The sequence below is a fragment of the Zootoca vivipara genome, chromosome 15 (assembly GCF_965207765.1).
Source record: "Zootoca vivipara chromosome 15, rZooViv2.hap1.1, whole genome shotgun sequence".
Classification (NCBI taxonomy): domain Eukaryota; kingdom Metazoa; phylum Chordata; class Lepidosauria; order Squamata; family Lacertidae; genus Zootoca; species Zootoca vivipara.
In genome coordinates, this window is record NC_142598.1 from 39,888,404 (window position 1) to 39,903,611 (window position 15,208).

The following is a 15,208-nucleotide window of genomic DNA, read 5'->3' on the forward strand; positions in this document are numbered from 1 at the left end:
GTACTAGAGATTGCAATTAACGGATGCTGCGAAGCTGCGGTGGGGAGGCTGCAAGGCACTGAGACATGCAGTAGGACTTGAACAAGTCAACGCCAATGCACAAAGCAGTGTGCCGTATCAAGGTAGAACCTGAAAAGTTAATATGTGCATGGTTTAAAAAACAGAAGGCTACAGATGCCTTATGTGGTTTGTTATTGCTGGATTTTAAAACTTGTTATTTAATTAAACAGAATCTACAAAATTGGAATGTATGAGGCCTTGTAACTTGTTGTTCTGCATATATATTTATTTAAATAGCTAGCTGGAACTTTCTCTTTCTCTCTCCCCCCCCTACCCCTTAGAAGTGCTGAGTAATAGCATACTTGGCAAGGGATCTTAGACTTACCTATTGGTCTGTCGCTGCAGGATACTTCTTCAGCCAGATGACTCCTTGCAAATCCTGGAGCCTGTCGAAGCAGACGTCGGATTCTATACCTGCAATGCAACTAATGCGTTGGGATCTGACTCTGTTTCCATTGCCGTCACGTTAGCAGGTAATATGTTCCTAGCAGTCATCACAGAAATACTTGCTTTTTCCTCTTCTGTTTTTGAATAGTTAAGCTCAGAAGTGGAGCAGGCCAGGGTCCGAGGTGCAAAGCCCTTGCAGATATTGTAAAGTTTCTACTCAGAGCAACAGCAGTTGAAATAGTTTAGCAATGCTTTTGCACCCAGCAAAGAATTATATCTTCAGCAAAAATTCAGTATTCCTTTGCAATCCAGAGAAAAATAGAAAAACAAAGCCAAAGAAAGAGAAAATGCTAAATCTGAGTCGTCGTAGGACGATTGCTAAAACGAGTAAGCAGATAATACAACAGCTTTCCTTTCTGACAGGATTATTTTCTATCACCCATACGCATTCAGTGACATTAAAGCCTCGGTAAAATGTACCACAAGGTTTCAGGTGTGTGGATATCTTTTTAAAAAGGTCACCTTCCCCTGATATACAGCATGATGTTTATCTTGTTTGGATGTAATGCTAAACCATAGTTCACATTCCATGCAGCAAACCTGCTCCTTGCGCCTCCCCAGCTGCAAGGAGGGGATCAGAAGCAACTGTTTCCATGTAAACTAACAGCAGTTTGTTGTTTTATTTGATGGAAACCTTGGTTAGGGCTATAGAGAGAGACTTGGAGGGCTCCACTTGGCCCCTGGTCTGAGGTTTCCCAACCCAGGTTTCGTGTTATGTCCAGGTTTTGTGTTATGCATCCCCCCCCCTTCTCTCTCTCTCTCTCTCTCTCTCTCTCTCTCTCTCTCTCTCTGCTTGCTTCGTGCCTACTTTTGGAATATTTCCATTGAAAATCAGTACAGTTATGTCTCCTTGAAAAACTAATGCAATTAGGAGAATGTAGACTCTTTTTTTAAAAAAACTTCACTGTAATATAAAACACTGGAATAATTCATCTGTTATGGAACTCTCCTATCAACAATGGAATGGTATCAAAAATGGATTTAACATGGAAGTTTTCAGGCTTAGCATTTTGTGGTGCGACATAACAATCCATTCTGCAGAGAGCCTTTGCAGCCAGTTATGCTTCTGATGGGCAAGTTTCAAAGGCTAAAAGTATAGAATACATTTTTGGAAGAAAGCTTCTTGATTCAAGTCACAGTTTTCATCCAGCGCAGGCTAATCAATCACTGTCTCCCGAAAAAGTGGGGAGAGGGGAATTCACGAAACAGATAGACACGCCTTTGGGTTTTCAGCAACCAGCAATCATTTTTCTAATAAAATGCTCAATGTCTTGAATTCATTTTCTCATGCAAACAAATTAGCAAATGCAAGGCCCTCTGGGTCATATTTTCAAGAGACAATGCTACATGAAGGAAGTCTCCGAATAGCTTCATCCGTCAAGCAGGAGTTGAAGGTGCCCAGTCACTCAGCAGCTGGAAATCTGGACACCAAGTTTGAGATAATGAAAATGCAATTAACCAAAAGAAGAAGGAGGAAAAATAAACCACACACATTTTCTTTCAAAAGTGGAGGCCAGAACTTTTCTGCAGAGGAAGTGGGTAAGCTTTGAGCAGTCTAAATGAAACACTCAGCCTCTTTGATTAATTTAACACATGAGGGCCCAGAGAGAAAATGTGGTTCCATTTTTGGAGTAGTTTGCTACTTTTTATGGGCTGAGCAGCTGACAGATATTTAGTCTAACGAAGAGATTGTGAAAGAAGAAAAAGAAGAAGAAACCACCAGGAAAAATTAAAAGGCCAATTGCCATTTGAGGTCTCTTTTTCCTCCTCCTTGATTTAGGAGCACCCTGTAAAACATCAGAACTTGGTGAACTTTCCATGACTGAATGGAACATGTTTGTGCTTGGATATGCCACTCTACATTGATGTCTCAGGGACACTAGAGTCCTGCCCCTGTACAAAAAGTGCCACTGAAATTGAAGCTGCACAGCACCAGGGCTTCGTGGCATCCTCTCAAAATACGTGGATTAGCTTGCTGCCTGTTCCACATGAGTCCATTTCAGCTGTCAAGGCAGTTTATGGATTTTAATTCGCAGCAGCGGAATCTGCGGAGAGGCAGGAGGACAGGAACAAAACCAGATTTCAACCATTTTGGTTGCTGCTGCCAACTAAAGCACCCATAATTCTTCCTCCTTCTCCTCCCTCTTTCACCCATCCTTTCTTAGCCAGCTTTTCCCCTCTTAGTGCCGCTGTTGATTTATAGCTGGATTAATTCATAGGCCTTGTATGCTCCTGTTTTGGGCCCAAGCCCATGGAATCACACGACGGCATCCATTCTGTCTTCTGCTGGCCCATGAACAATCCCACTTCTGGGAGATAAGCATGCAGCCGGCCAGCCCTAAGAAGCTCTCTCACACATTAATGCCTTCAGAAGTGGGCTGGCCCCAATGCAAGAAGATAACGTAAGCTAGATGGAGTCTCACTTGGGCTGGGGCGTTTTGAGCTCTTCCCTCCCTCTCTCCCCAGCAGCATGGAACGTTTTCTGTGGTTCATCTGACTTTGCAGCCTTTCTACTTTAGATTAACCCTTTGATGCATAAGTGAATTTCTCCAGCTTCTGGGGTCCCACCCTGGAGACATGCAAATAAAGGCACAAGGAGAATGAAACTTAACATTATGGAGGAAGCCCTGAATGTGTATACAGATGCTGGATGGGTACACACTTGAGACATCAGGATTGTGGCTGTAGTCAAGAAAATACCAGCTTCGGTTACATTTTCATTTATTGTTGCAACTGGCTTTCTATTTGTCTGGTTTGCTCCCCTGTTCAAGAGGATTTTTGACATTAATCTTAGAGAATAAAGACTTAAGTAGGATTTAAGTAGTGAATGAGTAGTTATCATGCTCCAGTTTACACACCACCATATTGTTTTCAATCGTATAAGAACTGCCAACATTCTTGGCGTAATGTTTTACCATGCCAGGGGCAACTGGTTCTATTTTAGTTCATTTCATTTCTTTTTGTCTTTTGCTGTCCCCAAAATTATCTCTATGCATCCTCCATTTGTGTATATGCTCCCCTCTCTCCAAATTGTATGCTTCAAATTGTTTCCAAAATAGAATCATAGAATCATAGAGTTGGAAGAGACCACAAGGGCCATCCAGTCCAACCCCCTGCCAAGCAGGAAACGCCATCAAAGCATTCTTGTCATATGGCTGTCAAGCCTCTGCTTAAAGACCTCCAAAGAAGAAGACTCCATGCTGCATTTGCACACCTGTATCCATGCACATAGCTGTCAGATGGGGAATGTGGGGGAAAGAGATGACTTTGAGATGAAGTTTGCAAGTACAGTACATGAAGTTGTGCATGATCGGGAACAATTCCTTCCAAAAGAGGAACGATCTAGTCTGAGTAGGCTACTTTGTACGAAGTAGGTTAAAACGTTTTACATGCCATGACCCCATGACCCCACAATTCCCTAGGGGAAATGAATAACCACACAGGACAACAGCATTTAGGGTTTTTGGCTTGAATATGGCCACAACATTATGGGTTGCAGTAGAGAATGGTTTGGGAAAGGCATTGGGAAAAACCGTTGCGATTCCACTCCAGCCCATCTGCTGGGAATGCATCTAAGGGTAAACCACAACAGGCCGCAATTTAACAACTCCTGGGAGTGAGCCCAAGCATCCCCATTTGCTGGTTGGACCTTCTGCCTGGGGAACGCCCTGTCCAAGGGCTGATGGCATTGGCCAATAGCCAGCAGCCAAGCGATCTGGCCTGCCATTTGTCGGATCACTTATAAGTCCAGGACCTGGCCGCAACACCGCCCACCAATGAGGGTGAGCAGACTTAAGGGAGAGAAAAAATTGAAGAAATTGACAGTTTGCAAGATGATATAGCAGAACATCTGAAGGCTTGCGACTCTTTAAAAAGGTAAAGGACCCCTGACAGTTAAGTCCAGTCGCGAACGACTCTGGGGTTGTGCCGCTCATCTCGCTTTACTGGCCGAGGGAGCAGTCGTTTCTTCGCAGACAGTTTTTCCAGGTCATGTGGCCAGCATGACTAAGCCGCTTCTGGCAAAACCAGAGCAGCACACGGAAACACCGTTTACCTTCCCGCTGTAGCGGTACCTATCTACCTACTTGCACTTTGACGTGCTTTCAAACTGCTAGGTGGGCAGGAGCTGGGACCGAGCAACAGGAGCTCACCCCGTTGCAGGGATTCAAACCGCCGACCTTCTGATTGGCAAGCCCTAGGCTCAGTGGTTTAGACCACAGCTTTAGCATCATACTAAATTTTGCTGAGGCTCCAATACTTTGGCCACCTCATGAGAAGAGAAGACTCCCTGGAAAGGACCCTGATGTTGGGAAAGATGGAGGGCACAAGGAGAAGGGGATGACAGAAGACGAGATGGTTAGACAGTGTTCTCGAAGCCACCAGCATGAGTCTGACCAAACTGCGGGAGGCAATGGAAGACAGGAGTGCCTGGCGTGCTATGGTCCATGGGGTCACGAAGAGTTGGACACGACTAAACAACAACAACCTGTACTTCTGCTCTGGTGTCGCAGAGTCGGACACGACTGAATGACTAAACAACAACAACAACAGATTTTGCAGTATGGGGGGGAAAGGAAATGGTAGTACTAATCGAGGGCTGTCTGCTACAGCCAGGAGACAAAATATAGACTGTGCCAATTCCTTGCGCTATTTTCAGGAAGAGTAGCAGAACCCATATTTTGCTTCTTCTTTTTTCTATTTAATAATCCGTAATCCCTTCTGCTTACAGGGAAGCCATTAATAAAGACATCAAGAGCCACCCTGGTCAACAAGGAGTTGCCTGCTGTTACTGCTGATATTGGAAGCACTGTGAAAACCATCCTGGGAGCAAACGTGACCATCAACTGCCAGGTTGCAGGTGAGAGGTTTCTGCTCGCCATGTCCTCCCTCCTCTGGCTCCTCTGCTCTGCCCTCCTCTCCATTTCTCCCCTGCCCAGCCCCACTGTTTCTCATATCTGCTTCAGTTATCCCTCCTGCTTCCTTCACCTCTCCCACTCTCAGCCCCTCCGTCTCTCACCTTTTTAGCCTTTCCCGATCATCTCGTTATCTTGTCCTTCCTACTTCATCCGTTTCTCCTATCTTGTCATTTGAGTTTCACAGAACGAGGTGGTCCAGAACTTGGTTATATGTGTGCATTTACCATTCCTCATTCTTCCCCATTCTCCTTCCTTCCATGCAACTTTCTGTTTTGCAGGGGATGTGAGTTGTCGCTTAAGGGCAGGTCTCTCTCTCTCTCTCTCTCTCTCTCTCTCTCTCTCTCTCTCTCTCTTAAAAAAGATTTTGTTTATACTTCTCCAAACTGTGAGATTCACCCAAACGTACAGGTATTGCCTTGTTGCTCAGTGGCTCTGTTTGGCTGCAAAGCTGTCGTCGCGCTGAGACTGAGTTCGGCATTAGAAGGAGCGATGGAGTGCACAGCTGCTGCAATCCAGAAAGCCGTGTGTGCAGCCGAATCCCATGGCTAAGGACGGATGGCAAAGAACCACTAGCTCTGTGGTTATGACGCCAGCAGTCTGAAATTCTTGGCTGCTCTTGCGGTACTTACTCGCTGGAACGCAGCCAGTGCGTGTAGATTAATTGGATAACAAACAACAAGTGCGAACAACATCCATTCCCATTCATGAGTAAAGGAGAATAATTGGCAAGTCAATGAGTGGAAGAAAATAACCAGGACACTTGATTATCCTCTTGGGCGGCAGGGGAGGCAGATGGGGCTTAAGTCCTACTCAGTAGCCGCCTCACAGGGCTCACACCTAGCTACAACATGATAGGAGAGCCTTTTGGATTAAGAAGGCGAGAGAAATCTAAGTGCTGGGGCTGGACATGCTGCAGTTCATTACTGTAATCCTGTGTTTCCCAAACTTGGGGTTTCCCACTGTTTTGGACTACAACTCCCATCATCCCTAGCTGGCAAGACCAGTGGTCAAGGATGTTGGGAATTGCAGTCTGAAACACAAGTTTGGGAAACACTGCTGTAATCAAATGGACTGGCTGGCTGGCCTAGGACAGGTGTGGACTTGAAACAGCCAATAGATTAATAGGAACAGTGTCCAGAATATCACCAGTAAGGAAAGGAACAGCTCAGACCACTAAGAATCATATAGCTGGAAAGGATCATTTAGTCCAGAAGTGGACAATCATGTGGATTCAAGGCCACACGTAGCCATTGACCTCATTTCATGTGGGCAGCAAGTAGGAATTTAAGAAAGCAGAAGTTTACATTTCAACCTATATTTGTCACAATTGGTGCTGTTTCCATTTTGCTGCAGTTCGGTGTCCAAATACAACAACAACAACAACAACAACAACAACAACAACAACAACAACAATATATATATATATATATTTATATATTTATATATTTATTATTTATACCCCACCCATCTGGCTGGGTTTCCCAACAGATTAAAAACCCAATAAAACATCAGACATTAAAAACTTCCCTAAACAGGGCTGCCTTCATCCATCATTCTGCCCGGACACTGAGGTCCAGCACCGAGGGCCTTTTGGCAGTTCCCTCGTTGCGAGAAGCCAAGTTTCAGGGAACTAGGCGGAGGGCCTTCTCGGTGGTGGCGCCTGCCCTGTGGAACGCCCTCCCAACAGATGTCAAAAAGGAAAACAACTACCAGACTTTTAGAAGACATCTGAAGGCAGCCCTGTTCAGGGAGGCTTTTAATGTTTAATAGATTATTGTGTTTTATCTTTCTGTTGGAAGCCGCCCAGAGTGGCTGGGGAGACCCGGCCAGATGGGTGGGGTATAAATAATAAATTATTATTAATTATTAATTATTAATTATTTGTTGTTGTTGTTATTATTATTATTATTATTAAAAGTCATTCAGTTGTTTATCTCCTTGACATCTGACGAGAGGGTGTTCCACAGGGCGGGCGCCACACCAAGAAGGCCCTCTGCCTGGTTCCCTGTAACCTTGCTTCCCGCAGGGAGGGAACTGGCAGAAGGCCTTCGGAGCTGGACCTCCATGTCTGGGCTGAACAATGGCAGTAGAGATGCTCCTTCAGGCCGAGGCCATTTAGGGCTTTCAAGGTCAAAACCAACACTTTGAATGGTGCTCGGAAACGTACTGGGAGCCAATGTTGGTCTTTCAAGACCGGTGTTATATGGTCCCACTGTCCTCTGTTTACCTTGTTAAGTAAGTTATTTAACTCGTATAACTATTTATATAGCTCAGGGGTCAGCAAACTTCTTCAGCATGGGGCCAGTCCACTGTCCCTCAGACCTTGTGGGGGGGCCGTACTACATTTTGGAGAGAGAGATATGAACGAATTCCTATGCCCCACAAATAACCCAGAGATACATTTTAAATAAAAGCACACATTCTACTCATGTAAAAACAGGTTGATTCCCAGACTGCCCGTGGGCTGGATTTAGAAGGTGATTGGGCTGGATCCGGCCCCCAGGCCTTAGTTTGCCTACCCATGATATAGCTCATATTTATTTGTCAAAAAACAGACAGAAAGCAGGTGGCATAGAGAAATAGAAGAGAGCAGGAAAGCAAGAAGCAGAGAGTGGGAATGCAACCCTCAACAGAGAAAAGGTTTCCCCATCCCTGGTCTAGCAATTCCCTCATATACCGGAGGTCCGTTCTTAACCTGAAACTGTTCTGAACTAGAGACGTGCTTTCACTAATGGGGCCTCTTGCTGCCGCTGCGCTGCTGACACACAATTTCTGTTCTCATCCTGGGGCAAAGTTCTCAACTAGAGGTAACTCTCCCAGGTTAGCGGAGTTTGTAACCTGAAACAATAATAAAAAAACATAACATAAAGATTAAAAAAAAATCCCAAAACTTCCCCAACCCCTCCCCCCCCGGACTTCCCTCAACTTCCTCTTCTGGTTATGAGCGTGTTGGCTTTCCCTGCTTGTTGTAATTTTTACTTCGTATTATACTTAATTATACCTTTACAGTGGTACCTCGGGTTAAGAACTTAATTCATTCTGGAGGTCCGTTCTTAACCTGAAACTGTTCTTAACCTGACGTACCACTTTAGCTAATGGGGCCTCCCGCTGCCCCATTTCTGTTCTCATCCTGAAGCAAAGTTCTTAACCCGAGTTACTATTTCTGGGTTAGCGGAGTCTGTAACCTGAAGCATCTGTAACCCGAAGCGTCTGTAACCCGAGGTACCACTGTATTTACATAATTTCTTGTGTTTACTCAAACCCTGCTAGCAAGTCCATTTCTTTATATTGCTCCTGTAAGTACCTCATAAATGGTTCCCAATCTTTTTTAGAAGTCCCTATTGTCTTTGTCTCTTAGTCTTTCAGTTAGATGCCATCTGCATTAGAAGCTTGCAAAACCCACTCTGCGATGTGAGCCAAATCCTAGGGGCCGAGGTCCCTTCAGCTCACCCCCAATAAAATATTTGCGGGGGCTTGCCCCCTCCAAGTTGATGGACATTGCCATTCAAGTGGTGTGTGTGCAACACACCACGTGATCAATTATGCCGGGCGGGGCTTACCTTGCCCCCTTCCCCAATATTTTATTGAAGTTGGCACCCCTGAGAGCAACTAGGCTACATAAGGTGGGACGGAGGCAGAGCGTATGGGGGCGGGTCATGTTCCCAGTAGTTAGACAGTTGTACATTGTGCACATATTGGAAAGACAACAGAGCTCGGACGCAAGAGCATGAAGCAACTGGGCTTTAAAACGAATAATATGGCAAAACAAATGCAACAAAGGAGTTGGGGTCTTTGAGGAAAGAGCCCTGCGAGGAAACGGTGGTCAGCAGAAACACATTGACCGCATCCATTCAGTCAACGTGATGCTGTGCTTTGTCTTCTGCTGCTTCTGTGAGAGGGAGGAGCTAAAGAGCCTTTTGATGATTGAGTGGGGGATGGGTGGGCCATGCATTCGAAACATGGGATTGGCCCCCCCCCGATGCACATCCTGTCATCCATGTTGGGCTCCTCCTCATGCACAGATGGTGAGAGTGTACGGTGATGTCAGGGGGCCTACTTCCGAGTAGACATGGCTAGGATCGCACTGCACGGACGTCTGGCCCTGGGCATTGCCTCGGATGGGAGCCTGATGGGGAGCCCAATGGAAGCTGCTCTGAGCTCTCAAGAGGAGGAAGAAAGAGCGAAAAGTGTAACAAATAACAGTGTGGCGGAACAATGCTTAGGAAGTGATATTTTTCTACTTGAGTAATACAGCCCATTGACGGATAGTCCTTGGTTTTTCTTAAGAAAAATACTTCCACCTGTACCATTTTGAATATACTGTACTCCCTGTTCCAGTTGGGAAAAACCAAGGACTATCCGTCATAGCCCTTAATATTCTCACTCTGAAGATTTCATGGCTTCTTATTTGTTGTTTTATTTGATGGAAACTTAGGGCTATAGAGAGAGACTTGGAGGGCTCCACTTGGCCCCTGGTCTGAGGTTTCCCAACCCAGGTCCCCCCCCCCTCTCTCTCTCTGTGTGTGTGTGTGTGTTTAATGTCTTCTCCCTTTTCTAAGCCTTATTTCCATCAAGCGCTGCAGGTGACAGATGCACAATGCAGTAAAAGCAAACACAAAACGTAGATTTGGGAAACGCTCTTGCTCCCCCTGCTGCTGCTGCAATTGAATAGCAACTGTCAGCCTCTCTGCACCTGTGTCCTAAATTGCACGCCTTGACGTTTTTGCCAGATCGCCATGTTCTGGGTTTCATTGCCTATTTTTCTTTGGAATAAGGCTCACGTAAGGAGGACAGGGAAAGCTTAGGGGCTGCTCCCTGCCATTTCTTCTCTCTCTCTCTGCTTTCCCATGACATTTACTCCATGCAGGTGGGACATTTGGTTTCGATTCTTCTCTGTTCACCTTGAAGGCAACAGCGGGTAACTCTTTTGTGCAGGTGATCAAAGTTATAGAAGCACTGAGCTATATTCCGTTCCGTTCTGAACGCTGCTGCAGATTGCGGCAGAAACACTTTGCATCCAAATCCTTAAGCCCTTACTTTTATCCGAATAAAATTCCCCTTTTTTTGTTTTGCAGAACCATAGATCAGAGTCATGGTTTTAGGATTTGGTTTCACGTGAGCCCAGGCAGCACGCCAGCTCCAGAAAAGAAATGTGGATGTGGCGATTTGGTTTCTGTTCACCACCTGAAACTTGTACAGCCATTGGGATTGAGATTAGCAGTGTCTATTACAGAATAGGATGTACCTGACTAGGGTAGCATTAGACTGAAGTATCGGATAATTGCCCATGCTTGCCTGAACTCTGAGCTTTGTCTGTGTTTGGAGAAGATGCTGCAAATGTGCTCTTGATTCCGTCTCTCCATTATGCTATCACTCCCTCTAATATTGAACTTGGGGTGGCAGTATATGCAAAATGGCTTCATGGAGAATCAAGGGGGAGATCTCTGTATGTTTGGAGATACCCCCAAGATTTGCAGAATGTTGAATCCCTGGCAACGCCTGGTAGGGCTTGTCTGAAAGCCTGGAGTCAGTGTAGAAAGACCATGGTCTGACGTAGAATAAGGGAGTTTCCAATGTCATTATGTCCACATAGTAATTATCCTGGATTACTGCAACAGGGACATGGGGGCAACCCTTGAAGACAGCCAGTTTAACCAACTGATATCAATGGATATATTTTAATGATTAAAAATCAAGATGATGTTATGTCCGTATTATTCAAATGAATTTGGATAGCCATGTTTTGAAATGATTTAGGATTTAGACCAGGCACCCCCAAACTCGGCCCTCCATATGTTTTGGGACTACAACTCCCATCATCCCTAGCTAACAGGACCCGTGGTCAAGGATGATGGAAATTGTAGGGCCGAGTTTGGGGGTGCCTGATTTAGACTGTTACTGTAATTATGTATTCTTTTTCTTTCTTGCCGCCATGTTGTGAGCCATGTTGGACACATGTATGTGAGAAAGAGGGCATACAAATTGAAATAACAATGAATATAAAATAAGGTGCCACTGGTGCAGATTGTGGATACAAGAGAGTACTGAGAGCAGTGTCTCAAACTAGAATCCTATTACACTCATTCTGAAGGAATTGCCTTTGCACTACTGGGCCCAGTTCAAGACACTGGTGTAGCCTTTTCTTACCTGTAGTGACACCCCACCTGTGGAACTCCCTTCCATTGGAGGTGCACCCACCTTGTTGATGAGTTTTCATAGACAACCTAAGACTAAGATTTATTCACTTAGACTTTGGGGTGTTTGTACTGGCAATTGCTGCTTGGATATTATAACTTTAAACAACGCTTCCTCAACCTTGGCCCTCCAGATGTTTTGAGACTACAGCTCCCATCATCCCTGACGACTGGTCCTGCTAGTTAGGGATCATGGGAGTTGTAGGCCAAAAACATATGGAGGGCCGAGGTTGAGGAAGCCTGCTTTCAAATCTTGAGTTTTAATTTGCATGTTTTTGCATACTTTGTTTTATTTATACTTTATTCTGTTTCAGTGTATCTGACGAAGTGTGCATGCACATGAAAGCTCATACCAAAACAAAAAACAAAAAAAAACTTAGTTGGTCTTTAAGGTGCTACTGAAGGAATTTTTTTTTTTTTACTGATTTGTGGTGGGTTTTTTTTACTGATTTGTGTTACTGATGTGTTTTAAATACATTGTGAACTGTGCTGTGATCCTGATCACTGAAGGATAATGTGTACATAGAATGAATGAATTGTGAGGGACAAGGGATATCGCGAAGTCCCTCCCCTCCTGAGTTTAAGCCCATCCCCGAGCACAGGGGAAAGCAGAGGGAGCTCCGATTCCAGTGGGGAAGCAGGAAGTCGTGTCCGAGGCTCAGGCAAGGTAGCGGAGCCAGGGTCCCAGGTGGGACAGGAAGGGGCAAATAAGGGGGGGAGACCCATCCCCCCAACTCCGGAATTACGCAGAAAGAGGAGGGGAAAGAGGATGGGTCTGCCCAAGCTTTTGTGTTGGAGAAAGACGCGCCAAAAGCCATTCGGAGGTTCTGAAACCGAATGACCACATCGCTCCGTGTAAATAGCAATGATTTTAGCACTGTAAATACGCAGCACCAATAAAAGAATAAAATGCAGAGCTGCGTAGCGTCGTTACTCTGAAGTAGCCTGCTCCGGCCACTGTGACAGCAACCTCCGAATCTTTTTTTGGGCTACTTTGGAGTTGCCGGGATGAGTGTGTCAGAGGCGGAGAAATGGCGGCAGATTGCGGAGAAAGCCCAGCAAGACCTGCAGCAGCTGGCGCAGCAGGCGCAGGGGGAATTAAAGGCAGCTAAAGAAGAAACCAAGAAGGTCCAGGACGACCGGCTACAACTTGCGGAACAGGTGAGAGCGCTCCAGGAAAGAGAGCAGCAATTAAGGGCGGTGGCGGTAGACCTCCAAAACAAGCTGGATGCAGAGAAAAACAAGGCGGGAGGGGCACCCCAAGTCCAAGTGCTGCCAGGAAGGAGAGCCGGGACCCTAGTAAGCAAGTTCAATGGAGACCCGAGGGAATATCATGGCTTTGAGACTGAGATTGTGTATGCTCTTGAGCTGCACCATGATGAGTTCCCTGATGATGAGCACAGGGTAGCGTTTATTGTGGAGCACCTTACCGGGGCAGCCAGGGAGTGGCTAAGACCGTTAATCGCAACAAAGAATCCTTGCATGAAGAATGTCAAACTATTTCTAGAAGGTCTGAAAACGATGTATTCGTCCGATAGTCATATGGACCAGACTAAGGAGGAACTTCATAATTTACGCCAAGGAAATATGACAGTTCGCGCATATTGGGCGAAATTCACCATGCTGGTGCACAGACTGGGGTGGGAACTAGAGTCAGCCCCAATGCAAGCGGCGTTCTACTTGGGTTTGCATGAGGAGGTGAAGGATGAGCTCTCGAGAGGTCCAAAGCCCAGTACTATGGATCAGCTGAGCAAAGCGGCTCTGGCGGTGGGGGTGAGACAGGAATCCCGGTGGAGCGACAAGCAAGCAACGCGCGCAAAGCGGGCTTGGTTCCCACGGTCGCAGGAGAAGCCACTCCCCCAACAACCCTTTCAAGCCACGCCAGGACCAGGAACCCATGCAAATTGATAGCGCGTGCGCGCGCGGGGGCTTTTCAAACCCCAGCGGCGACAAGACGCAGGGAGGGAAGAGGCGGGAATTGCTTTCTCTGCAACTCCCCCCAGCATCTCGTCAGAGACTGCCCACATCGCAGGGAGTGGCAAGGAAAGGCGGGAACGGTTATGCCCTCCCCCACTGATGCAGCACCACAGCAGGGAAACGGGAAAGCCTGGCTGCAGGAGACAAGGGGCAGCAGCCAGGCACAGTCAGCAGACAACAGCCCCAGCCCGCCCACCCGCACAGAGAGGAGCAGAGCCAGCCCACCCCTCCCAGAGCAGGAGTGGTTCTAGAAGTGACGCTAACGCTCCCAAATGGCTATCCCCTGACGGTCCTCGCCCTAATTGACAGTGGGGCGTCAGCGAACTTCTTCTCGAGGAACTTTGCAGAACAGCACCAGATCCAGCTTCTGCAGCTGGATTTTCCTCTGCACGTGGCAACCATTGACGGCAGAGAGTTGCTGGGAGGGGCCATCACTCATCAAACCCCCCCCCATGAGAATGACGGTGGGAAGGCACTCAGAGACACTGGCATTCAACGTCACCACCATCTCAGACCCCCCCATCGTCTTGGGCATGAGCTGGCTGGCGCGCCACGACCCCTCCATCAGTTGGCACCAGAGATGCATCACGTTTGGGTCGGACTTTTGTCTGGAACATTGCATGCAGCACCAACCAGGGGAGGGGCCTCCAATAGCCACGGTGGCCACCATGCACGTCAAAGGGGGTGAGGCGATACCCAAGCCGTACTGGGACCTGCAGGAGGTCTTCAGCGAAGCGGAGTCCGACCACCTACCCCCACACAGGCCTTTTGACTGCCAGATCAACCTGGTGCCAGGGGCAACTATACCCCCAGCCAAGCTGTACGCCATGTCAGACCAGGAACTGGAGGATCTGCGCGCTTTCATCGACAAGAACCTCAAGCGGGGGTTCATCAGAGAAAGCAAGGCAGCAGGGGGCAGCCCGGTCTTCTGGGTGGACAAGAAAGACACGCAACAGCGCCGTCTTGTGGTGGATTTTAGACGGCTGAATTCGGTGACAGAGCCAGTGGCTTTCCCCATGCCCAGAGTGGATGATCTCCTGACAGCGGCACGCAGGGGCAAGATTTTCACCAAGCTAGACCTGAGGGGGGCGTACAACTTGATCAGGATCCGGGAAGGCGATGAATGGAAAACCACGATGTTCACGCCTCTGGGCTCTTTTGAATATCTGGTGATGCCCTTCGGGTTGCAAGGGGGCTCAGCATGCTTCCAGGCCTTCATGCACCACGTCCTGGGGTCCCTCCTGTTCAAGAACTGCTTGGTCTTCCTAGATGACATCCTTATCTATTCCAATGACCCAGTGCAGCATGTGAATGACGTCAGGGAGGTGTTGCAGCGCCTGAAGGAGAACCACCTGTATGTGAAGCTGGAGAAGTGCAAGTTTCACACCAAAGAGGTGGACTTCCTGGGCTACAAGCTGTCAGACAAGGGGTTAGCGATGGACAAGGACAAGGTGCAGGCCATCCTGGACTGGCACAGCCCCAGGACGCGCAAGGATGCCCAACGACTACTAGGCTTCGCCAACTTCTACAGGAAGTTCATCAAGAACTTCTCTCGCGTTACGGCTCCCATCACTGACTGCCTGAGAGGCAAGCAGAAGTTCAGGTGGACACCAG

The 15,208-nt window shown here is 47.2% G+C and overlaps 1 protein-coding gene across 3 annotated transcripts in view; it reads left to right on the plus strand.

Moving 5' to 3' along the window:
* Positions 1-15,208, plus strand: part of ADAMTSL1 (ADAMTS like 1) — a 460,511-nt gene that overhangs the window by 412,147 nt on the left and 33,156 nt on the right. For all 3 annotated transcript variants that reach the window (XM_088659038.1, XM_088659040.1, XM_088659039.1), the window contains 2 exons: positions 406-533; positions 5,237-5,365. In XM_088659038.1, coding sequence (XP_088515164.1) covers positions 406-533; positions 5,237-5,365 — 257 coding nt within the window. The remainder of the gene's footprint in view (positions 1-405; positions 534-5,236; positions 5,366-15,208) is intronic.